The 26922-nt window shown below is 45.7% G+C and overlaps 1 protein-coding gene across 4 annotated transcripts in view; it reads right to left on the bottom strand.

The window, feature by feature from the left end:
• Positions 1-26922, bottom strand: part of SMARCAL1 (SWI/SNF related, matrix associated, actin dependent regulator of chromatin, subfamily a-like 1) — a 49599-nt gene that overhangs the window by 6318 nt on the left and 16359 nt on the right. For all 4 annotated transcript variants that reach the window (XM_005883384.2, XM_005883385.2, XM_005883387.2 and 1 more), the window contains exons 8-13: positions 26414-26564; positions 24719-24877; positions 21726-21791; positions 15224-15364; positions 11853-12071; positions 5241-5311 (exon numbers count right to left, since the gene is read on the bottom strand). In XM_005883384.2, the coding sequence (XP_005883446.1) occupies positions 5241-5311; positions 11853-12071; positions 15224-15364; positions 21726-21791; positions 24719-24877; positions 26414-26564 (807 nt within the window). The remainder of the gene's footprint in view (positions 1-5240; positions 5312-11852; positions 12072-15223; positions 15365-21725; positions 21792-24718; positions 24878-26413; positions 26565-26922) is intronic.

The raw sequence follows: 26922 nt of genomic DNA, 5'->3' as shown, positions 1-26922 counted from the left end.
GCCAGGTCACTTGAATAGAAGAGAGATTGGGAGCTGTGGGAAGCAAGCCATCTTCTGCCATGTGCAACGTGAGTTCTTCCATACTTTTTGGTCATCTCCCATATACAAAGAAATTGAAGCCTTATGTTTTATGTATCTCTGATATGTTACTGAAACATTCTTATTACCTGGGATCATGAAGATAATTAACAGTTTGCACTTGGCTGCTAACATCATTATAATGTGTTTTCAATACAAATTAAAGTGTTGTCTATAGATCTGAAAAGGGATTAGGGGATTATTGTCAGTAACCAAATTTCTGGAAATGTACTATTGAGATCTAAGTAATAATCCTGAAGAGACGGTCAGGGAGAGCTCTCAGCTCCCTCCTGCATTAGATCACCCACTGCAGGGCCAGCAGGTCAGTCAGTAGTAAGGGAATTCTTTCCTGAGGCAAAGCAATATAGGGTGAAGAACCTGATTTGCTTGGTCTTTATTCTCTCTTTAATTTACTTCTCTCCTCTGTGCACTGTATTTTTTTCTCTCTCATTTCATGTAATTTTCTTTGTGAGGTAGACATTCGCATCATCAGCCCAGTTTTGTTGGTGAGAGGCGGCTGCTTCTGTCAAGGGCTGGCTTTTCAATAGTTCACAGCGAGGTAGCTGCTTTGCCACGCACGAAACTCTGACTCAGAGGCAGCTTGCTGACAGTGATTTAAGATCGCGCGCGCCAGCTCCTCACGCGCCTGCACGGGTTGCAGGGGATTTTCCAGGCGTGGGAATCGAGGCTCAGCCAGGTTAAGTGGCTGCTCGAGTCCGTGCAGACCTGAAGTCGAACCCAGGGCTTCCTGACACCAAGTGATCTTTCCATTTTGCCACACTGCTTCTTAGGAAAGGGTCATTGCAGCAAAGGCTGGGAGCTGGTGAGAGGCTGGGAGGGAGAGAGGGATGGAGTCCTTGTATCTGGGGGAACCCCGAACCAGGTACAGCTTGTGCGCCTGATCCCCAGCTTTTGGCTCCTCAAAGGCCACACGGTATGGAAGGAAGAGATCCTGGAAGACAGGAGCTCCAGGTCCCAGGCCAAAGCTCTAGGGAGCCTGGGTAAAGTCTGCAGGCAAACGGCCTTCAGATTGACCTGGGTCATGTGGGAGTACTATGATCCCCTCCCGTCACCCAGCACCTGAGTCCCACCATCAAACTCTGCAGCTACCGAGTGCCCGGGGCTGGCACCGCCTGAGATGGAACGCCCGTGGCTGCTGCTGTCAGTGACTCATCCTTGGCGCTGCCAGCTGCTAGCCCACCGGAACACCGGAACGAAAGGCTGGCTCAGCCTGTCCCTGTTTACATGAGCAGGGCGGCTGGTTTTGTCCCATTCAGCTTTTCTTCCCTTCCTGAACATGGCAGGGTGACCTCCCAGCCATGACCACATGGTCTCAGGGGGCCTGGACCAACAGAACATCACGCTCAGTCCTGCCTGGGCTTCTAGAAACAAAGACGTCAGAGCCTGACAGGCCCCGAGGGGCATCTGGGCTAGTCTGCTAATTTCTTAGATGGAAAAACTGAGGCCCAGAGGTGGGAATTGGCTGCTCAAGGTCAACAGCCGACCAATGGCAGAGCCAGGACGTTAGCCGCTACCGTGACCACTATTAGCTAACACATAATGAGTGCTTCCCATGTGCTGGGTGCTGCTCTAAGTGCTTTACATATACTAATACATTTAGTCTTTGCAACAATCTTAGAGGGTGGGTGCTACCCTTACTCCCATTTTACAGATGACGAAACTGAGGCACAGGGAAGTCGCGTCACTTGACCAACGTGAGCTACTAAATGGGTAAACTAAGACCAGAACTCAGATAGTCTGTCTCCAGAGCCCATACTGATAACTAACACACTAGATGACTAACTCAGGTTTTCTGCTCTCTACTCCACATCATCTTTTGATTTTTTCTTTATTGATTTTAGAGAAAGTGAGAGAGAGAGGGGGAGAGGGAGGGAGGGAGGGAGGGAGAGAGAGAGAAACCTGGGTATGTGTCCTGACCAGGAATAGAACCCGCCACCGTTTGGTGTACGGGACAACACTCCAACCACCTGAGCCACAAGGGCCAGGGTGCACAGTGTTTTTTCTTGACTTCCCACCCTTATCTTTAGCAGGGGCCTTAAAGGAAGGGGAGAGTCGCCAGTCAGCACACCCTGGAGAGGACTCACACTCCAGTCCAGCTCACAGTGGCTCCTGCAGGGCAGCAGGGAGGTAAGCTTTGGGACAGAAGGGGTTCTCCTCTGCCTGAGGCCATGCTCACACGCAGGTGTGTTTGCACAGAGAACAGACACTGTCCACCCTAGAGCAGGACAGATCTAAGGTTTCCTGTTATAAGCAGGTGGTAGAAAGGTAAGTGGACTGTTCTTTAAACATCTAAGATTTATTTTCTAACATCACTATGGCCAGCCAGGGTATGGATTTGAGTTCAATTTGTGGATCGTTGGTACTAAATAGAATCTAATTAGTTTGAGAGACATAAAATTTGCCATGATATAAGCAAAAATATTTATATCTACAGTATTAAAAAATCACAAGGCCATGAAATTAACTTGGCTCATAATCATCACAGGCCCCAATATGCTTAGTGCCTCTCTCCCCTCTACACCGCAGACATGGCTTCTGCTCTGCCCTCCCCACACCCCTAAGTCACCAGGCTGGAATGCTCACCTACCACAATAACCTTGGCTTCTATATTGAAAGATGCCCATTAAAATGAACACAGACAACAGCAAAAACAAACAAACAATTTAAAAACCCAAACAACTAGCAGAGAAAATTAAAGCTTTGAGATTTTTTAAAAAATTTACCATCTTAACCATTTCTCCTTGTTTAACTCTCTATTGATCTGAGAGAGAGAAATATCAACCTGCTGCTCCAACCATTCATTGGTTGCTTCTTGTATGTGCCCTGACCAGGGATCAAACCCACAACCTGGACATATCAGGACAATGCTCTAACCAACTGAGCCACCTGGCCAGGGCTGAGTTTTAAGATTTATAATCTAATTTCTACTTACTAGCTATGTGACTCTCAGGTGCAGAGATTTCCATGAGATTTACTCAGTTTCTGCATTTAAGAAATGGGGTCAATATGACTTATCCTACTGGTATCACAAGGAGGCTGTAAATGTGAAATGAGTTAACAGATATCAAAATTGTTGGAAACGATAAAGCACTACATAATTTATAATGGAATTTTGAAAAAGTATGTACAAGGTATGTTATGGACTGAATGTTTGTGTTCCCTCCCAAAACTCGTAAGTGTGATGGTGTTGAAAGGTAGGGCCTCTGGGAGGTGGTGGAGTTAGGGCTCTTATAAAAGAGATCCCAGAGGGCACTCTGGTCCCTTCCACCATGTTAGGACACATGAGGATATGGCTGTCTGCAAGCCAGACTCTGAATCTGCCGGCTCCTTGAACTTGGATTTCCTAGCCTCTAGAGCAGGGGTGGGCAAACTTTTTGACTCGAGGGCCACAACGGGTTCTTAAACTGGACCGGAGGGCCGGAACAAAAGCATGGATGGAGTGTTTGTGTGAACTAATATAAATTCAAAGTAAACATCATTACATAAAAGGGTACGGTCTTTTTTTTTTTTTTAGTTTTATTCATTTCAAATGGGCCGGATCCGGCCCGCGGGCTGTAGTTTGCCCACGGCTGCTCTAGAGCTATGAGAAATATTTGTTGTTTAAGCCACCATAGTTTATTAGTCTATAGTATTTATTTTATGGCAGTCTGAATGGACTAAGACAAGGTATTACCAAGTTTATTTATAAGGTGGCAAATGATTAGATTTATAATTTCTAAGGAATATGGTTGCTTCTAGGCCTAGCACTCCACCAACCCTGGATTTTGCAGTTCACGAGCTGAGGGAGGGGACTGACACTCTTGCCATCTGCTATTTGGCAGCACGTGAGAAATGGACTGGTGGGTGGGGGCAATTCAGATTGTTTCTGTGAGATGTTTGCAGGCCGTAAAAACACATCTGGAGTTTGCCACAGTGTTGTAAATGAAAAGGCCATGCCCAGAGGGTGATAGAGAGCTGGCCAGCATTCCGCAGCTTTGTGGAGAATCTTAGATCTGAACACCACAGTGAACTCACTCTCACTGCACTTACGGGTGCGGAGGGAGAGGCTGGTGAGGCCAGAGGGCTGGTGGCTGAGTGAGGAGGGGAGGCTGTGGGTCTCAATTCACCCACAGATCTCGGTCCCCGCGGCCAACCTGGCTCTGCTCAACCCACACCAAATTCATTTTCATTGAAATTTAATCACTTGGACCATTATCCTGCCAGAGTCTCACATGAATGTTAAACAATGAAAAATGAGGCAAACTGCACATCATTAGAACTGCCTCAAGTTTCCACCCTGGTGATATCGAATATGAGTGGGTGTTTCTTAAGAAGGGGAGACAATTGAGATTTTTTAAGTCAGTGGATAATTTTAAGAATAGAAATTACTTCAGACTTAGTTATAAGGCGGAAGGAGAACTCAGTGTGGCAAAGGCCACTTGCCTGTATCTTTTGAACAAACTCTGAGATTCTCCTTTCACGTAGGTAAGAATGACTGAAATGTCATGTCTTTGGAGAAGAACAGAGAATCACATAAGGCAGCTTCTCTGTCTTTCCCAAAACCCCGCATATTTTCCTATGGGCTAGTGAGCAGTACTCCTAGCAAGAGAGAAACTTCCCTTAGTGTCTGGATCACCCCCACGCTCCTCATAAGTGACAGCAGCTCCAGCTCACTTGGGTTAAGACAAGATCTCACAGGGACCCACGCACAGCGGGCAGCGCTCGAGGCAAACCTGCCCATGCCTGTGGGTGAGGAGGCTGTGGGGCCCGAACCCTCACACTCAAAGTGGCAGTGATTGGAGTCTCTGACCCCTTCTCGCAGAGCAGTACCACCATTCTGGCAGACTGAGACAACAGGTGTTTCTTTTCTTAAAAAAAAAAAAAAATGAAATAAAAAATATATATATATCTCAGCGAAGAAGGGAGAGAGATAGAGAGATAGAAACATCAATGATGAGAGAGAATCATTGATTGGCTGCCTCCTGCATGCCCCCCACTTGGTGGGGATCGAGCCCACAACCCGGGCATGTGCCCTTGGCCAGAATCGAACCTGGGACCCTTTAGTCCACAGGCCAACGCTCTAGCCACTGAGCAAACCAGCTAAGGCAACAGGTGTTTCTTTTTAAAGATGAGAGAGAAGTCCGCACTCAGTGACCACTTACATGACACACGGGATTTTGGCTTCAGCTGTTCTGTGGAAGAAGAGAATGAGGGCTTCTCTCTGCTGTCCTTTCTGTGGGAAGAGAAGTCGAGGGTTTAAGTCTCCCACACTGAGGACTCTGAGCTAAGCTGACATGCTTATCACTACTATGAGCTTTACAAATCCTAACGCTCTAGCACCAGTTACCAGAGCCGAGACCCTGACTTACACTCAATTCAGCCACAGAACTACCTGAGCTCCGTTCTGTCATTGGAAACATGGTAGCCACTCTGTCACCCTCCGGGAACTGGTGTGAGAATCCAAGGGGCAAGGCAGGAGGAAGCTGTTTGGACAGGCATTTCAGGGGGAGCTGCACTGTGCACGCATGCTCAAGTGAAAGGCAGACGTGCAGCCTTGCTAGCACACCTATTCACTACGGCCTGGGGACAGCTTACACACAACATGGCACTGCCCACGTTCTTTGCTCCCTTTCTTCTGCCAAGCTGTGTCCATACCCAACTGATAAGCTCACCTCCATCCAAGACTTGCTAAATCAATTCCAATGAACTGCGACTAGTTTATTCTTGTATCATCTCAAACCATTAGTCAAGTGTATCTGGTATGTTTCCCACACAAGGTAAATGACTTCCCAGGAGAAAAACAAACAAACATGTTTTCTCTACATTTTGCACCTAAATAAATCCTAGTAAAGAATGTGAATACAGGAGAAGCTCAAATAGTTTCATCGGAATATAAGGTAACATCTACTATCACTCTGGGCTCCCAGAGACGCAGGATAGCTGTCTCCTTCCACTAGCAAAAATGCTGCCAGGTCAAAAGGGCTTCTTGTTTTAAACAGTAACTTTCTTCTAGGTCTTGACAAGGAGAAAGATACCCAGGAAACACAGGAATTCGGGGGGACACTGGCAGAGTGCACCCATCTAACTTATTATGTGGAGGCACTGTCCCTCCTATTGGTGGCCATAGTCCAATCAAACAGCTGAAATGTCCCGGGAACTCGTGTTGAAGATGCGACTCCACGGCAGTGTATCTGAACTTGTTTCTCAGCTATAGGCCCAGTTTACCTCTGATGAGGCTCTGGACACATGTGCAACCTTTGCTTGTGGCCAATGAGCTCATGAAGTCCATTCATATACCCTCAAAGGGTCCCTTGCAGCAAGTCAGGCCCTCTAACCTCCTGTGGTCCCTGGTAGGGGGACAGAGCCAGGCTCCCATTGTCTGCAGACCGTACCCCAGGCATCCTCAGTCTGTAGTTCTCCTGTGTCCTTTGGAGACTGTCAAAACTCCTCCCACCCACACTCACTCTGCACCTGCTAATAAGAAAGGGAGAGGGCAAAACAAATGGCGAAGGGCACTTTCAGAAACTGTGCCCTAAGATTTATCACGAGGTGGGTGCACATCCAAGATACAATGCCCAATTGGTGGGATGGCACACTGGCTGACCTTTTGGGAATGATGTGTCGATGTGGACCAAAGCCTCCAAAAATGACCAACCCGCCCTGGCCAGTGAGGCTCAGTTGGAGCGTTGTCCCTTACACCAAAAGGTGGTGGGTTCGATCCCTGGTCGGTACACATGCAGGAGGCAACCAATCAATGTTTCTCTCTCACACCAATGTTTCTCTCCCTTCCTCTCTCTAAAGTCAATTTAAAAAAAACATGCCAACCTGATGACCCAGCAACTTACTCCTTAAAATTTATTCTCATGATATTATCAGATGTGCATAAGTTTACATGTAAGCTACTTTTCCAGTGTAGTATACTTAGTATAGTGAACAGTTAAATTAACTTAAATATACAACTAAAAATGGTTGGCAAAATTTTAATATAACCATGTGAGAAAATACTAAGCTATGTTTAAATATTATGTTTTAAAACAGTGGTGGGGAACCTTTTTTTCTGCCAAGGGCTATTTGGATATTTATAACATCATCCATGGACCACACAAAATTATCAACTTAAAAAGTAGCCTACTATATTTGGTCAAACATTTAATTAACTCACTCCTAATGCTTTGGCAGGGCCAGACCAAATGATTTCTCGGGCCTTATTCGGCCCTCGGGATAGATGTTCCCCACCCCTGTTTTAAAAGGACATTTAACAATATGGAAAAGAATGAATACAGTTTTGTAACCATAATGTATGTTTACATGATTCCAATTCTGCTTTAAATATATATAAACTAGAGGTCCAGTGCACGAAATTCGGGCGGGTCCCTCAGCCTGGCCTGCACCTTCTCGCAATCTGGGACCACTGGCCCCTAACCACTTGCCTGCCTGCCTGATCGCCCATAACCACTCTGCCTGCCTGCCTGATGCCCCTAACTGCTCCCCTGCCAACCTGATCAACCCTAACTGCTCCCCTGCTGGCCTGATCTCGCCCCTAACTGCTTGCTCCCCCACACCGGCCTGATCTTGCCCCTAACTGCTCTCCCCTGCTGGCCTGATTGCCCCTAACCACCTCTACCTCAGTCCCCGCCACCATGGCTTTGTCTGGAAGGACGTTGGACATCCAGAAGATGTCTGGTCGATCCGGTCTAATTAGCATATTACCCTTTTATTAGTATAGATGTATATATAAATAATATGTATTTTGAAGCAAAATCTACATACATTTAAAAATCCAAATAATAATTAATGCTCAAATTAGGTGATAAAAGAGATGAGTGAATCAATTTTATAGTGTAACTAGAGGCCCAGTGCATGAAAATTCATGCACTGGAGGGTGGGTCCCTCAGCTCACAGTCCAGGAGCCCTCAGGGGCGGGAGGCGACCCAGTGATCAGGGGAAGGTGACGCCCCATCACACCTCTGCTGCTGCCACTGCTGGCAGTGCAAGCCTCGGCCGGCCCTGGTTACCTGAGCCTCGGGCAGTCCTGGGCGGCTGGGCAGCTGCCATCCGAGGTTTGTCTGCACCTTGGGCTGGCCCTGGGTGGCTCGGGGGCTGAGGGGACTGGGCACCGCTATCTTTGAGGGCGTGGCAGTCAATTAGCATATTCCCTCCTTATTGGCTGTGGGTGCTGCCATCTTTGAGGACGGGGCAGTCAATTAGCACATTCCTTCCTTATTGGCTGTAGGCGCTGCTATCTTTGCAATGGTGTGAGGGTCAATTAGCATATTCCCTTTATTAGACAGGATTATAAAGCATGTTTAATAAATATTACTTATTGTAAGTACTTTATTTTTCAGATTTTATACAATAGGCATCTATTAAATTTTTATTGTGGGAGAAATCAATAGTTTCATCTTTAAAAAAGAACTCTCCCAAACTGGGTAGACAGAATACTAGTCCATTAATGATCTCATTTCTTTTGCTAGCCATGGGCCAGGAAATTTTAAATTACCTGCATTTTTTGTCCCTGTCCCCTGGACTTTTATTAAATTAGACCCACTGGGGTTTCCAATTTCTTTTTCTATGTTGGAAATCTGAACGGACTGTCAAGCGGCGGAAGGGTGAACTGATACTGTCACCAGGAAGTCTGCACGGACTTGCTCCACTTTTCTGTTCTTGGTCTTGCTGATCAAAAATGGCTTTAGACAAAAGATGATTAGAGCCAGCTTTTCTTAGCCAGTGAAGAGTATCTATTATTTCAGCTGAAAATGAAAAAAGGCTTTAGCCGCACATTACATTTTATAAATTGTCTGTTTCACCTTGGCTTCCGTGACTTAAAGCTTTTTAAAAAATGTCTTCCTCCAGATGGGAAGGTGTGAGGGAACAAAGGAAAACCCACTTCTTGACAGTCAGCAGTGCTTTGCTGGAGCCATGAAATTGTACAAAACTGCAGGGAAACCTGGGCCTAAAGAGTAACTATAAAAATGGGGGTTGGGGAAGGGCAACTTCCTATAGACCCACAGGGCCTCTTACTTGATCAAAACCAAGAAACCATGATTCCCCATTTACTCTTTTGGCTCAGGATTTCATGGCTGGTCAAGGATGGAAGGGTGTCAACGGCCATCTAGTCTAACTCCCAGCTGACATTGGCTCCGCTTCTGAGTGAAGTTAGGGTGGTGCCAAATGGGTGGCCTTAGAGTAGGGAAGGTTCTGATGGTCCAAACCGCAACGCTCATAAACTTGTTTTCTACTTGGATTTTCCACTATAAAAATGAATTTACATTCAAGAACACAAAGGAGAACCACATTTTCAAGGACTTATTATCAGAAAGAATGTAGTATCTGGCTTCAGCATCACAATGAAGGTAATCTGCATCAACTCAATTTCTCTTTCAGGGACAAACTCTTCATTTTCCTAGGACCCCATGGAAGCACAGAAACTCTCAAGCATGGGCCTGGGGAGAGCTCCAGGCTCTTTCTCTGCTGGATTCTTTAAGAATTACACTGCAAATTAGCCTTCATTTTCATAATCTGCAAAATACCATTAAGACTCTGGGATGCTGAAGAAGCGGGATGATAATCACCCTACAGGTGGGATTCTGAGCAGTTGGCATTCTCCTGATATATTTTTCCAGCACCAAGCCCATGAGGCAGGCCATGGCTTCCTCTTTTAGGTAAGAAAACATCAAAATATGCCAAATAATTTAAAGGACTTGCATAGCTACCAGAGTTTTAAATCACCCAACATTCTTGAATCCCATGGCTCAGCCTAATCAATTTCACAGCACAGCTGTAAACTCAGGAAATCAAACTCTCAGGTTACATCTGAAACCACTGGAAGAGCACTCACCTAACCTGAGGAATGATGCAAGTTGGTGGAAAGTTTAAAAAAATGCTTTCAAACCTTGCTGCACTAAGTACAGAATTTCCATACACCTCTTTCTTGTTGGCCACACGGCACAATTTACAGTTGCCTCTTGGCCAATTAATGGGACTTTCATCCTCAATTCTAATGCCCACTGACTGCCTTTTCTGTTGTTTACGTTGGCTCTCAACCTGGTTCAGAAGGTGGACCAAGTGCAGGCAAGGGTGTTCTCCAGGGAAGCCCACGAAATGCCGATAGACATATTCCCATCACACACACAAGGAACTAAAACATAGCATTTGACAAATTCGCATCTAAAAATATCACACTTCTGAATTTTTTTCCATTCATGTGCTATTTGCTGTACTTATTCATTGACTTTCTTATCTGGCAGAGTTCACAGTAGACAGAAGTTAGACCTTAATGGTTTAAGAGAGTTATAAGAAAAAACTTAAAATTGAGAAAAAATTTCTATTCATTGAATTTTCATCTGTAGAAACCAGAAAATATCACCAAGACTGAGTTTAGCAACAGAATGCTCTGGTTCCTCTCGTGGTTCCACTGAAATACAATTTCAGAACCATTGGTCTGTACGTCCACATCAACTTGTGAACTCTGAAAACTGCAGGCCATCCAGATAATTATATGTAAGATGGCAAAAATTAGTAGAGCTTGATAATTGATCCATGTATCCTCTAGCCTATCTTATGTTTTTTTTTAATATTACCTGTTTTTAAAAAATATATGTTTTTATTGATTTTAGGGAGAGAGGAAGGGAAAGGGAGAGAAACATAGATTGGCTGCCTCCTGCACGCCTCCTCCTGGAGATTGAGCCCAAAACCGGGGCATGTGCACTGACCAGGAATCAAACCAGTGACCTCTCTGTGTACGGGAAGAAGCTCAGCCAACTGAGCCACACCTACCAGGCCCCCTCTGGTTCTTAAAAGTTACCAGTTAGTCTGCTCAATCACAAGGTAAAATAACATTAAAAAAACACACACCACACATTCTGTCTCTTGTCATTCTTATCTGTTTTGTAATCTTCCAGAAGGCTGAGAGCTCATTTAGATCTAAGTCTCTTCATGCAGGGTAATACCAGGCCCAGATAATGTCAAAAATGTCAATGTAATTTTCTTGGCAATGAAGATTGCTAGGTTTCGTCCCACAAGGACAGAAATGGAGCTGGTATAGATTATCTTGTGGTACTTAGCATAGTAAGACACTAACAACAGATATGAAATGAAAATTTGAAATGATAAAACCACCATATTGGAAATAGCCCTAAAATATAGGGGTAACAGGCTTGGATATAGCCTCAGCTCTGCCTCACAATAGTCATGAGATCTTAGGCAAATCATAGCCTTTATGAACCTCAGTTTCCCTGTTTGTAAAATGGGGATCCTGCCAACTTCCTGCCAACCATAAATGACTGTAATAAGGAGACAAAGGATTAAGAAGGGTTGAAAACTCGATTTTGTTAAATAATGATTAATTTGTTAAAGAAAATTACACGATTAAAGCAAATGACATGGGATGGTTAGAAGGTTAATATATATATCAAATACACATAGAATTAATTTCTAGCAGTTGTTCCTATACTGAGGCATTCTCGAAATACACTTAGCATAAATTCCAACTTTCTCTGAGATATTCAGAATATATAGCATCATCCTGCAGATAGCCCTGATGACCACCCATCAACAGTGATCTCCACAAGCATAAAACTGCAAATTAAAAGATTTTTGAAGTAGACGAGGCAGCTTGAGACATGAAGCAGGCTCATTGTCCTTGCCCAGGGAGGTGGGAAGAGGTGATGGAGAGGCAGGTTCAGAGAACTGTGGGTAATCTCCACTGAACCCCTCCTGGGAAGAAACACCTGTGAACACAACTTCCAAATCCTGGTATCCAGCCCCAGACTCACAGAGTTGTCCTTGGTGGTCATCTCCTTGGCCGCAGCATCCAGGGACGCTCTGGCCTTGGCACTGATCCGGCCCGGGGCCACCACCACCATCTTGCGCTGCTTGGCCGGGAGCTGGGAGAGGACGTCGGACTTGAGGCGCCGCAGCATGACCGCCTCCTCCAGCAGCAGCTTCAGCTCCCCCAGGTTGGAGGAGCCGGAATAATCCCATCCCCAGGTGTGCTGTGGAGGAGAACCAAGACAAACGTGAGATCCCAGGGCCCAGGAACAGGGCTATCACTGCCTCTCACAATCTCCTCTTCCCCAGCTTTGTGCAGAGAACATCAAGTGGCTTTAAAGGATGAATACAACACCATATGAGAAACAGGAAGGAAAAGAGAAAAGAGAGTCAGGAATGAGGCGGACAAAAATCACCTATCTTGGCGTGCTACAATTTGGCACTAATTTGCTTTCTAGCAGCAAATGCAAGATGTCAGTGGTTTGGTGTCCATTACATTAAAAAACAAACAAGACCTTGTCAGACTTTCCTGTATACTAAGTACAGAAATAACATTCCTAGGGCTCATCCTACAGGGTCCATTGTATAATGTAACACCTAATGTCAGTGATCTTTATTTGATGAGGTTTACAGGGATGTAAACACCTGTTGTTCTCAGTATGGTCACACCAACACATCCAAGAGCAACATCATAAACACAACGGCAGTGTTAGTGGTGGTGGGTTGAGGGGAGGAGCCAGAACACAGGTTTTTGCTCGTCTGGCTGAAACCAGAGGAGGTCCTGCATAAACCTGGCTCCCTCATTTGATCGGGGGGATGGGGGGGGCGCCCTGAGCAAGAACGTCTACTCCCTGCCACACTGCTAGAGATGTTACCAGTTAAAATAACCCCATCTTTCACTAACAATCTTCCTGGAAACAGGACTGACTTCTACAGTCAGGCAGCCAGGGTGTCTGCTTCCTTAATTTTTAGCCACTCATCTCCCCTCTGGGCCCCCCTTCCCTGGACTGTGCACCACCTGGGTAAGGGTGCACCTAGTTCATTTTCCAGGGCCAGAGGACCTAGTATAATTGTGGAGACATGGTAGGTGTCCAAGAAACCTTTGCTGAATTGAGGATACAAAGAGGAAGTCAAAGATAGAGAAATAAAATAATTAAAAATTGTTTCTTTAAAAAAAAATCTGAAATCAACTGGAAGTTCAGTCAATGACTTCATGCTCTGGGGTTGAAAATGAGCTCGGCATGGGGCACTCTCTTCAGTGGCTTCTATTAAGTTGACCACACACACAAAATGGGAGCCCTGGGCTACCAGCTGCACAGAATAAAAGAATAAAAATCATGCTGGGAACAAGAGGATATACTTAATCTGGATATCATGCTCCTAAGTTCTAACATTATCAGCTCTTCATCTTGCAGCTTAAAAACCCATACCAAAGATTTTAAATTGGACTTCAGAATAATCACAATCCAGCAAGCTGTCACTGAAAACTTACCAGGCACCACAAAGATGAGGAAGGCACTGCCCCTGACTGTTTGAGTGGGTGGTGTCAGGAAGCAGCAGCAAGAAGGAGGGAAAGGGTGAATTTGAGGATGGAGAGGGTGGAGGACACTAGGAACACAAGGGGCACAGTTTGGGGAGTAACGGCAATGAATTCCATCTGCAACCCCTGCAATCACTGGCTGAACAGTATCCCATGGGCCCAGACATCAAGGAAGAGAAGATCCTTTTCCGAAAGTGGATTATTTGCAAAGAGGACAAAGGTACCAATCACACATGAAGGGCTTTGAGGAAACATGAGAAGGATATACAATCTGGATTGATCCCAGGGGAGAGTGCATCACAAATGTATTAAAATGCTAAAGAAGTATGTTTAATAACTGAGAAACTTCCTGTTTCAGTAGCAGGCTAAAAATAGTTTGCAACTAACTTTACAAAGCACTACATTTTACATTATAAATACTTAGTTTGAATGTAAGTGAATATTTTTAAAGTACTTGAAAAGTTTTATTTTCTTTAAAAAAGTATTTAACAATAAGGCCGACAGTCTGATTTACATCATGAACTTGCAGAGCAAGGCTCTTCCCTCATGAATGGCATGGGCAACGGGCAACGAGTGAGGCCCAGCCAGTTCTCCAAAGTCAGTGTCTTTGATGCAAATAGTAGCTGGGTATATTTGTGATTTGATCACAAAGTGGGAATCTTTAAGGTCTGAATTAATGAGGTTTTGGAGTCCAGCCATTCCTCTACAGCAGGGCCACTGCCCACAATAAAGAGGCAGAAGCTCAGGGTGTGGCTCAAAGTTTACAAAGTCACAGCAGACTGGCTGGTCAACGTTTTGAATTGGGGGCTTCGGGAGAGATGCAGAGGAACCTGTGAGGAGGACAGTGCCCCACGCTCAGCTGCTTGATCAGATTAATGATCACGAAAGGACGCAATGGCCCAGCAGGAGGAATCTGGGATTTGTGAATAATGTAATTTAAACATTTTTAAAATGTTGATTTTCTCTGCTTATAAAAGTAATCATGTTGGTGCACATTACCTTCCAGTCAGATATGAGAGAATAAAGGAGAGAGAGGAAGGAAGGTAGGGAGGAAGGTAGAATGGAAGGGAGGAGACATTTTGCATCCTATTTTTTTTCACTCCTGTATTTACCCATGTTATTAAATATAATTTCTTTTATCACTAAAAAACAACAACAACAATAACAACAAAACCCCCCAAAAAAACCCACACCAAAAAACTGAGGTTCTAGAAACCAAGATTTTCATTGCAAAGATCTTTGTGGTCACAGGCTCCCTCTGCTACTTCTGGAGGACGGAGCTGCACAGACAAGCTTCTGAGGGTGCAGGCCAGAGGCAGTGCTCCCCATGGAGACTCAGGGTCCACTGAGAGCCCACCTGAGGCTCAGGATCTTGCTCCCATGCCACCTGCTCAAAGGGCTCTTTTGCCTTCACTGCATATATTTTCACCTTTTCAGAGGATTTTTCATACTCCTCCCCATGCCAAGTGACCTTCACCAGCTTCATCTACTCTCTTCCCTCTGTCTCCACCTCGGTCCACCCCCAGCTCGCTTCTGAGCCATTCTCTCTGGCAAGAGCTGCTGATTCTGAGCTCCATGCCCTACGCGTTAGCCATGGTCCCTGTTGGAAAACACTAAGCTAGAACCACCATAAGCATTAAAACTAGGAGGGAGTGTTCTCATCCTACTCCAAGGACACTCCCGGGTCAGAATTAGGGGAGGGCAGAGATAAAATCTTAATTCAGCTCCCTGTCAGGGCTCTTCTGATCATACAATGGCCAAAGAGAAGAAACAGAAATGTAGGGGTCAAAATCAGGTTACAAATGGGGGGCTGGTGAGGAAGGGGAGAATAAGTACCCGCTTGGCATCACAGTAGCGAAGTCCGAAGGCATGAAACTGAGGGAAGAACGTTGGCTTGACGGCAATGATCTGCGTGTACAGCTCTGCAGGTCGCGACATGGCTGGCGTGCCCGACAATAAGATCACGCGCTTGGCCATCTAGGAAACAAACAGACAAAGGAGCTGAGAACATAATTTCCCAAATGCCCCGATGAGATAAGAGCCCCAGGGACAGCACAATGCCCAGAAAGCAACACAAACACCTTCCACTTCCTGGGCACCCTGACCGCTGGAGTTCTCAAGTTTGATCATCGCAGAACGAAGGTGGGTCCAGATTCCAAAGACTGTAAAGACCAGCCTTGCTCTGGAGCTCAGTGTGGCCCACAACCTGGGGTCTCTAAGTGAAGGTACTGTGATGAGAGAAACAGCACATGTGTGCCGAGAGCCTCATGGCATGGCCCATGTAAGCAGTTGGATGTCATCTCCTAAGCAGCCTTCGAAGCACCCTCTGCCATCTCTACGTTGCCACTTAGCACGTGACAGCGAATTCTGTATCTTCTGTCTCCCTCACTAGGCTTCAAGCTTTCTGACAGCAAGGGCTAGGCGGTGCTCCTCCATTTCTGTAGCACAGTGCCTGGCACAGAGTAAGTAACTAACAAATGTTCACCATATGTTGAAAACCATTCAGAAGGAAGCTATTTAGTGCCCTGGGGACCATAGAGTAAACCCAAAGAACCCCGCACTGGGAGAGGAAGCAGAAGCAGGGGCACAGCCGCAGGCCTGCACTGCAGCATGGGTTCTGACATCCACGTTGAACCTAAGAGCAGATAATGACACCTAGGACCAGCCTGACCCCACTCCCAGGACGAAGTGTGTAAGCCATGATTTGATTTTCTTTAGAGGGAAAAAAGGGCCCTCACTAACTCAGCAGCACAATACTCTGAGCTGGAGATCCCTGACTGAAGCTGCAGGTACTAAGGACTTTAAAGATGGGACCCGGATCCATTTACCTTCCTCAGTCCGGGTCTGCAACAGCTCATCAGTGGGCAGAGTGGAAATACACAGTTGGTTGATGAACTTCATGTTTCTCATTACCCTGACACCAACCTGGTCCAAGGGGATTAGACCCAAATATCCCACCTCTTATTATTAAGATGGAAAAGAGGGTGAGAAAAAAAAAAAAAAAGACACGTCTCATTGTATTAGAACAAGTAATCACCAAAGATTACGGGAGGTAAAATTCATTTCAGCTCTGGGAAGGGACCCTACTGTGGAACTCAGTTGTCTAGAAACAGCTTGTTAACCAGTGTAACCTTGAGTTAATGACAGTAGTGTAAAGAGTATAAGGTAACTGCGTGCAGTAAATCACCTAGGGCGGAAATTAGGTTTTCAAATGAATACACTTGCCTCATAAAAATAAATAAATAAAGGTGCAACAGAGAGAAGAGAAATGGCTCCTTATAAATATACAGTATGTACAATTCTCAAGATGCACTTTTGCCCTCTTAGCAGCCACCTCTACTGAATTCCATTATGACAGGAGAGCTGTGAGCCTCTCCAGCTATAATTTTCCACAGTTCAATTACCCAGGACTTCTAATTTCCTGCGCATTTAATGCAGACTCATTAAAATAACAATGAGCTTCTTGAATGGCGTCTGTACCACTGCTTGCCTTAGCTCAAGACCATTTTAATGAAACCGGGAAAATGAAAAGTCTTATCAATAACAGAAAATCAGCCCATCAGCCCGAACCTATTCCCCAGGTCGTTGCTACTGCTGCCGGGGATGGAGCCTGGGCAGCAGCTCTCAGCTCAGGGGGTGGAAATCGCCTCCAGGGTCCTCACCTGATATTTACAGAACAGACCAACACTGACTTGGTTCCCCCATCCACTGCCCAGACCAGGGGGCAATGGAACCGTTGCTAATGGACGTTTATGGGTGTTAGGAAGCAGAGGCAGTATTTTGGAAATAGAAATCCGCTTTGAATAGAAACCACAATGGAGTCGCATCTGTTATGAAATGGCTTAGCCTGCTCCCTTCTCAGCCCCAACATGTCCGCATTGTCACTACTGTCACCCATAGTGCCTTCAATTGTGCCCAGCTGCCATGATTCATATGTCACCCTCTACCTCTCAGAACTTCCATTCTAGGAAAATATAAATGCACAAAACTACATAAATCAACACTAAATTGAACACTTTATAATTAACTCCTCTAACGAAAGAAAGCAACACCCAAGAAACCTACACAGGAACAATATAAAAAATAATTTATATTTGGCCTAATAGAAATTATGTGATTCACATGAGTAGACACTGTTGGGTCAGATGACCTAAAGATCAGGTTTAGTTTCCTTGTGCAGCCCTGCAGGTGAACAGCAGGACAAATTGGAATATATAATTTACCAAGGAGAATCCAATTAAGTAATTCAAAGTAGATAACCTACACACAGATTTTTTTTAAATGAGCAAAGAGAATGTTCTATTGTAGAGAAAAGAGCTGAAGTTGTTTTAAGTTCATGCAAGAAGCAGACTGTACTCACACAAAAAGAGAAACAATTATTTATTAGGAAAGATGGTGGGATTCTGAGGGTCTTTTTCCCTCTAAAAAACAACCGGGTACTGTTAATCATGTTATAATACTGTTGTAACAATAAAAAGCACTGTACATAACACTCAGCTAAAGAAAACCCAAACACACCTCACTGCTCAAAATAGAAGATACTGCTAAGACACCTTCAGTGCTGGAGTCAATGGAGAAAAAGACCCCGTGATTTGGGCTGAGTGGGAGTGGAGATGGTTATGCCTGGTCAGCCTGGACCTCAGGGGCATCTACCAAAAGGTAAAATTATGACCCAGCAATTCTGTGTAGGGGAATTCGTCTTAAAGTAATAAAGCTGTGAATATACGGATGATGTTCATTTGCAGAACTATTTATAATAGCATCACAATGTCCAACACTAACGGTTAAATTATGAAGGGTGTCCATGGAACTGAATGCTCACGAGACACTAAAAATGATGATTTTGCCCTATGACCTACAAGTTAGAAAAATAAACTGTTCACAGTGGTTTTCACTGTTGGAGGGTCTAAAGATGATTATTAAAATGTTCTGTATAGCTTTGTCTTGCCTACCACATCTATATATATAATGCCTAAGTGACTGGCCGACCGTTTGACCGGTAGCTATGATGCGCACTGACCACCAGGGGGCAGATGCTCAACGCAGGAGCTGCGGTGACTTGGCAGCTGCAGTTCTTGGGTGACACACCCGGAACCAGAGAGGAGGGAGCCCGATTCCAGGGTGCATCACCCAAGAACCGCCCTCTCGTAATCCGGGACTCCTCAGGGGATGTCGGAGAGCTGGTTTTGGCCCTATCCCCACAGGCCAGGTCAAGGGATCCGGGCCTCTAGTTTATATATAAAAATAGAACCTTTCTTAGTAGCCCAGGCAAATAGTGCCGTGGAGAAAGAGAGCTGTCACACTTCCTAGGGGACAATGACACAGTTTTTTACAACCTGAGCCTGCTGTCGTCATTTACAAACCCCACATTTATTTTCTGGATACCATCTGGCCCGGCTACCTCACAGACTGTATGATATAAACTCATCACCCCTTCATGCACATTTGCTGAAAAATCTTGAAATATTAAAAGTCTTGAAATACGTTACCAGAATATAGTGCTAAGATATGCATGAGTTAGAGGACAGTCAAGTGGTATTAAGTTAGATCCTCATAAATTAGGTCCTTATAAAGTTTCAGGTGTACAACTTGATAATTTGACATCTGTATACACTACAAAGAGATTATCCCTAAAAGTCTAGTTGCTCCACCACACAACTGACTGCCTTCACCCCTTTCTATATGGCTTTTCCAAGGCACATTTTACTTCTTCCTAACTTTCTTCTTGTTCCAAAAATATTCAGTCACTTCCTTAGAGTATCTAGATCAGAGGTTCTCAACAGAGTGGGAAGAAGTGATTTGCCACCCAGGGGATGTTTGGCAACATCTGGAGACAATTCTGGTTGTCACAACACGGGGGCACAAGTGGCCTTCAGTGGTAAAGGCCAGGGATGCTGCTACACATCCCACAATGCACAGGACAGCTCCGCACAACAAAGAATTTTCCAGCCCAAAGAGTAAGTAGTGCCAAGATTGAGAAATTCCAACCTAGATGAAAATACAGCAGAGAGTGAAAGGTTTGGTTAATAGAATAACACAAACTGCCTCTCCCCCCTCCGCCCAATCCTGACAGCAGGCCAGCATCGTGTGAAGTCAACGTTACGGAAGGGAGTGGCTTTCACACACCTTCATAAGCAGCAGACTGGACCCATGGCTCCTATTTTATCGTTAATTCATCCAAGTTCTACAGCAAATGCAGAGTAATATATACTAGTTAACAGTTAAAAGATTTGTTTTGAATATGTCACTTTAAAGATGTAAATGCTGCTTTAAGAGGTCTGGCTCAGAAACACGTATTTCAGACCCACTATGGGGCCCAGTGTGTGGCCAAGAGTGCCTGACCAGGCAATGAAATATTAACAAGACAATCGCTAAGAAGCTTTTCCATTATACCTTTAATGATATAATCTATCCACGTGCAGTTTCTTTGTCTAAACAATCCGGGGTACGGATTTAATTTTAGTTATGGCTGTAATATTGGAACCACAGTACTGAGGTCTATTAACATTTTTCAAAAGGAAACAAGGGTCAGCAGTATGGGAAAAACATTTCATTTAAGTGTGTCCACAAATGGCTCTTATATTTATGGGTAATATGAGCATAAGATCAAGGTTTTTAAGTAAAGGACTTTTATTTTTAAAGTTGGAGCAAATGACATAATCCTCCTTTGGAAAATGTAGCATATTATATGTTATTATCATATGTGGCGAACCGGCACAGCCATGGTATACTCAGCCCCAGGGCGCCTTATATGCCGTGCCAGCTAAGCCAGGTTTGGTGAGCCTGAGAAGGGGCGGTGAAGGATTGAGAACAGACAGACAAGAGAATAAAAGCTGCGTCTGGATGGGACGCTGTCCTTTCTGATAGAGAGCCTCTCTGACGGAGAGCTAGCAACAGCGCCACAGACTACAAGCCATGTCTTTATTTTATAGCCAGATTCCACAAGACAAAGTAAGGGCGTGGTCAAGATGTTTAAAACATTCTTGTGGATTTCGATCCTACTCAATTACATGCACCTGACCTCTATCAAGCCCACATCACTCAGACATGTGGGGCCATGTGTTCGGAACATAGGTTCAAGCTTACAACTATAGCTTTTGGCTATAATTGTGATGGGAGGGCTCTGCCCTCCAAGCTGGGACTTGCACGTGGCCATGAGAGGACTGTATCCTCTCATTAGTCTGAGGCTTGAACCTGTCCAAACACTGTAGCCGCTCTCCACAATCATATAACTTGCTACTCCTAAAACAAAACAAAACTTGAAATGAGTAGACACTTGCGTGTGTTTTGTGGGGAGGTGGAAAAATTAAGTTATTTTTCAAATGCTACTAAGTTCCCCCAACATGTGACAAACTAGCTTTCCCTAGTTTCAGTATAACTCAAAGCTTCTTTTAAGCAATGAAAGCTGGTGAAACACAGACTGTTAAACACGCACTCCTGTTTTCTCAGTCTATACAAACAGAAGTAGATTTCCCCAACATCACCTCTGAGATCTCTGCCTCGTTATGAGAAAGAAAGCTACTTTTTCACCTGCACTACTTCCCCCCAATATTAGGAAAAAGCTCACTGCAAAAAGATGGAAGGAAATTTTAGGGGCCTTTCCTCTGTCAGGACATAAAACCTGGGCACGGAAGTGTGTGAGATGAGACAGGGAGCTTACATTGCTCGTCAGAATAGTTTCACATGAAGATCTGAAGCTACGCTGAAGCACACATACGCACACACATACATACACGCCTGCTCGCAGCCAGGACTCAACCAGCCAAAGTGCTCAGGCGCAAGCTCAGACCACCCCAGAAAGGGATGTGGATGGCTGACCCTCCTTTGTTAACAAAACAGCTTAGGGCAGCCTGAGAAAAGGGCATTGGCTTACAGGGCATGTCTCAGCTTTGCCAGCGCTTCTTGCTGGTACCCACTGGCCTGTCTGCATAACTCATCTCCCTCGGTTCAAAGCACTGAGAGCTCTGCCCCACAGCCACTTAGAAGACAGGCAGTTTCCGCTGAGCTGCTCAGGACATGCTGCTGGGGGTGCTCCCTCCGCCTTGCCCAGGAGGCTCTGGAGTGCAGTCCTGGCCTGTTGATGTGATCATCAACAGGTCTTCATCTCTAAGAGGCAGAGACCATTGCATCGACCACAAGTTCCTTAGCAAGATGGTAGGAAGGAAATGGAATCGAGCACCACAGCCTTGAGCAGAGATGCCCTAAGTCACATCCATGGTCCACCGTCCCACCCTGCAGCCCCTGCTCTCCTTGGACCCCTTGCCAGCCAGAGCAAACCACAGCGGGATCTCCAGGCCGAGAGGGCTCAGACTCCTAGTCCACTCTCGGCAGGACTCACCTTGAGGAGGGGCATAGCTGCGCGACAGCGGGCTGTCTTAATGTTTTTGAGGAAGTGAGACTCATCCTGAAAAGAAACAGTCACATAGGTGAACAAGGTCACATCCTGTGTAGAAGGAAACAGAGCCCACGTTAACTTGACCCTAGCAAGCATCATGTTGAGGACTCTTTCCTCAGCCCTTTCTCATTCAGACAGCTGTGGGCCTGGGAAAGTTTCTCCACCACATGCTGGGCAAGTTGCTTTCTCTCTTTGAGTGTTTTCCACCTATACAGCGGGGTTAGTGACTCCTCTGTCCTGTCCACCTCACAGGCTGCATTGAACAAATTGCTGAAAGGTGTCTTCTTCTTTGTAAGACAGACCTAACATCTGCCCGGCACTAAAGCAAAATGTGCTGAAGACCCACTGTGTGTCCCGCAGACCCACCATGTGCCCTACATTGGGGCCCAGGCCTCGCCCCCTAGGGACTGGCAGGATGCCAGCTACACCAACAACTGATCAGACGATATTTTGAGTGCTGTCACGGAGTCAGGCGTGACAAAGTACTGTGGGAACTTAGAGTAGGGAGGAAGACATGATTCCTGCCAGGCTTAGAACATGGAGGCTGGTTATTTATAGCTCTGCATTCTGTGCATAAGCAAACTAGAAAATGTCATGTTTTCTAAAGCTCAATGAAGAACTAATACATTCTTAGTATATGGGGAAATTTTTTCTATTTTGGTCACAGTCGAACTACTTGCTGTGTGACTCTGAGCAACTACTTGACCTCTCTACAGTGCCAGTTTCTCCATCTGTAAAATGGGTATAATACCAGCACCCAGTGTACTAGTGTTGGGTTGTCTTAAACAGGCTAAGGCACATAGAGCCCTTAGAACAGCTCTGCCACTTAATAAGCCCTCAGCGGATACCAGGAAGATCCTGGCTCTAAAGATCAAAAGATGCTAAAGATGACCTATAAGACCCATCCCTCAGTTCCATTTCAGCTAAGATGAACCAAAAAAAAAAGAGCTAAAAAGCACAATATACAGGAATGTGAGATGAATCTCCAAATGTCACTGCATGTATTCCCACAAACCTGGGGTATAACATTTGTACTCCTATCTGAGGATAAGCCCATATTGACAGCCAAGAAAAAGGGGTTTATAGAGAAAGTAGCACAAAGTCCAGAGATATGGAAGGGAATGGACCCTTTTACCAATGGGTAACAAAGGACCACTATTATTAGCTTCTCCTTCATATATAAAAGTGACATCTCGGGACCGTCACTTTATTCCCTCCTTCAACATTCCTCTGGAGTAGGGGGAGGACAGGGACCTTAATTAACTGAAGAACAAACCATCCATGGTGGTAAGTCATTTGCTAAAAATCACATGGCTGATTAAGTGTTAAGTCAGAAACAGAAACACAGGAATTCTGCAACCAGACGCAATCCAGCTGTGATCAGTGACTCCACTTTGCCAGCTTCGTGCCTACGGGCAAATTATGTAACCTCTCTCACTGTCAGTTTTCATCAGCTGAGAAATGGGACAGTCTCTGCCCAGGGGCCATTGTAAGATCAGCGATTATACATCAAGTACCTGATAGAGGAACACACGTGAGAAATGAAGGCTTTAGTCTTCCTACACATTGTAGAAGAGTCACCATCATCCTGGGGTACTTCTTTCAATGTTTTTAATTCAAAGCCACACTTGAATTTGTGCCAAACCAGAAATGACTCCCCCAAAGATGTTATCTTTTTAGCTTAGAAAAAATTTACACATTTAAGTTTGCTTATGCTCTGAACACAGTGTGATTCTCATGTCCAAATCATAATCACAGATCTTTCTCTGATTGCCACAGTACTTGGTTCACAAGTCTATGAAAGCACTGAGATATATTCAAATGACCTGTGCATGTGTCCGTCTGTCCTACTGGATTGTCCTAGTGCACAGCGCTGTGTGGGGCTCGAAGCTGGTGCACAACTGCTAGTTAGATGAACACATGGATGAATGTACTTCCCAACCCCCAACAGCCAGCCCTGTGCTCAAAGCACGGAGTTCCTACTGCTCAAAGCACAGGTCCCTTGTTGACCTGTGCGACTCAGACTCCACTTCCCTGGGCCTCCGAAAGCTCTCTCCGTTCTCTCCTTCTACATGACACATGCACTCTAATCTTGAGTGCAAGGTTTGAGAAGCCACAATCAGGAGAGAATTCTTTTTATAAGAGAAGGAAAACACCACTGGCTTTTAAAATTCACACATTTGAGTAAAAAAGAAACTTGCATATCATCTGGAGGCATTGGGTTTCTCTGTTTCACCAAAAGGAACACCGAGGGTAAACGTCCATTGGAAATCATCCATCATAGGCTCTGCCTCTGAATGCCGGTTAGTGGTTCCTGAACTGGGAGTGGGAACTGGATAGATGGGGCGGGGACACAAGAAGCTGCACACCCTCCAGAACATGGCATCCAGTGAGTGCTGACAGGGGGCACAGACCAAGTCTCTCTAGAGACCAAAAGAAGGAAAGCCAGTCCCTGAGAGGTGTGCCGTCACATCTGGACTCAAGTCATCTTTTAAAAAAGGACTAGAGTAAAGAGTGCTTTTCTGGGAGGGGAGGGAGTGTCCTTCTATTGGCTGGAAGAAAACTTATGAGCTGTTGGGACAGTATGCCTGAGCTGTTCTGATAAGAGGGCACCAGATGAAGGCACATGGCTGGAGTTCCCAGAGCCCTGGCGGTCTGGAGTGCACACACAGGCCTCCATAGCCGACCTCACATCAGGGAGAGAAAGGCTTGAAACCCCAGTGCAGACCTAGTAAATCGCATTTTTCAAAAGGATCCCCTGAAATTCTAATACGTAGTCAGGGCTGAGAACTGCTAATTGAGAGAAATGAAATGTTGGTTCACCACAAAATGAGACCATGATTTCTGTTCTCCTAGAGACTGAGTTGGACTTATGAGAGTACAGAAGAAAGTTTCCACCGAGACCAATGCCTTAAAGACTTTGCCAAGTCACTTACAATGATGACAACTTTAAAAGGAGTTTTTAGCTGCTTTTCCAACTTGCTCAGGAGGTCAAAACTGACAATGTTGACCAAACCAGTTGTCAGGCGGTCCTTGCCGGTCACCACGACATTGATGTGCTCTGGGTTCAGAGACGGCAGCCACTGAAGGAAGGCCTGGGGATGACAGCAGAGAACAAACCCAAAATGATGACCCGGCCCGGCAGATACTGGCTGTGACCACAGCCGACCCACCACTGCACTCTCACTGTGGGCCAATGTCACGGCTCCCTGGAAAGCCAACATGGCCTCTGCCCCTCCATGTCCTCCCACAGTGGCTGTAACCCTGTCCCCAAAACAGCTACCATCTCCATCTTCCTCTCACCCACTCGCTCCCCTCACTTTCCCTAGCAGAACACTTCCTTCCTGCGTAGCAAGTGTAGTCAAGCAGCTACTCTGTGGTGCCTGTGGACATCACTTCTGTGACCCCTAACTAGACGGCAAGTTTCTGCAGAGAAAGAACGTCACTCTTTTAAGAGGAATTTTTAGCAAAGCTTGGTACACTGAAGGCTCTAATGGTGATATTTTCTACAAAGCGCCTGCTCTCTCCAGAAATGTTGCCATCTCTAGCCAAAGCCAGTACCTAGGGTCAGCAGAGGGCCACCAGTGCCTCCGTGGCGGTGTCGGGTGCTCTCTGGCATGCCGGGGTGACACGATTCTGATATAGGGAGTGCCAGTTCTTTCTCCAGCCTCATCTGACCATCTGACCCTTCCCTAGAATTTCTGAGGGTGCTGTGGGAATATAACACACAACATACATGTGTTGAATCATAAGTTTATGGAGGTACTGGCAGAATTCAGATCACAGGACAGGAAAAGAATGTGGTACTGTTTCAATGCACCATTTTAAAGTTTTGATGGGCACCTCTGGGCACCAGGCTGAGCAGCTGCAGGCGGAGCTGCCTCTTCCCCATGGCAGCTCCTGGGGGCTTAGGAAGCAGCCAAGTTATGATGAAGCCGACAGCCGCCATAGGCAGCATAAGGCATGGGGCTTCCTTCTTCATCAAGATGGCTTATCTGGATTTTTGTTCATGTCACAGAACCACTCTGATCCCTGGACGTATGGCAGACAAAGCTCAAGGCTGACTGATAATAAAGCTGAGTTCAGGTCAGATTTTTTAGCCATAAAGGTACCTGGTAGACAGGGAACATCCTGCCCTCACCCCTTTCCATAGAGAGCAAAAGCCCTGAGCCAGGAAGTCTGGCACGCGACCTCTAGGCCCTGCGCTGCTCCATGTTAGCAGGAAGTGTGGAGCTTACCCTCTCTGAGATCAATGTTCTCATCTGTAAATGGGCTAATATCTCTTGTGCCTGCTGCACATGGCTATTATGGGATTATGGGAACTAAAGGAGGAATCATATTTTAAAAATTAAGTGCAGTACAGATGAAAGGTGCTACTAACAGGAAGTGTCTGCCAACAGAACGAGGCGAGTCTGAGCTCTGTGGCTCCGTGGCTTCCTTCCCTGAGGTAGTACGGGACTCTTCTTCGGCACAGCCCATGAGCCCAGGCTCAGGGGGCATCTCCTCTCCATTCTGCCTTCAGCTGAAGCAGGACTTTAAATATCCCAGGCCCTGTCCCCAAGCTGTTACTTGATTCCTCTAACCCTGAGGAAAAGCATCTTTGTTAAAATCCGAACACAAAGAGCACGGACCTGCTCCCAGGTGAAGCGCACAGATGAGGGCACCACCACCAGGAGCGGCCACTCCTTCCGGTAGAAGGCGGCGATGCAGATGGCCTGGATGGTCTTCCCCAGGCCCATGTCATCAGCAAGCAGCAGGCGGCCTCCTTTTGCGATGGCAAAACTGGAAGCAGACAAGGTAAGGACAGTAACACAACATATCCCCCAGGGGCACGAGTTTACCTGCCACCACGTAAAGTGATACATGCGCATGGCTCGGTGTAGGCTTGTGGCAGCCAGCATGGGCCCTGCTCATGAGAAGAGATCTGCTCCCCAAAGAGGGAAAAGCAGGAGCTAATCAGGGAGCAGAATTATAATTTAAAAAGGAGTCAGAATCGGGAAGATGTGAAATGGTGGTCAAAGGTAGGGAGAAGCTCTGTAAAATAATCAGGTCATAAAAGTCTGCAACACGAGTCACCCTCAGCCCAATGTAGGTGAGGCCTGGGGGTGTGCAAGGATAGTGGGAAACGGTTAATGAGGGG

Source organism: Myotis brandtii, unplaced genomic scaffold, assembly GCF_000412655.1.
Source record: "Myotis brandtii unplaced genomic scaffold, ASM41265v1 scaffold79, whole genome shotgun sequence".
Lineage (NCBI taxonomy): Eukaryota > Metazoa > Chordata > Mammalia > Chiroptera > Vespertilionidae > Myotis > Myotis brandtii.
This window is presented reverse-complemented; position numbering and strand designations above follow the sequence as displayed.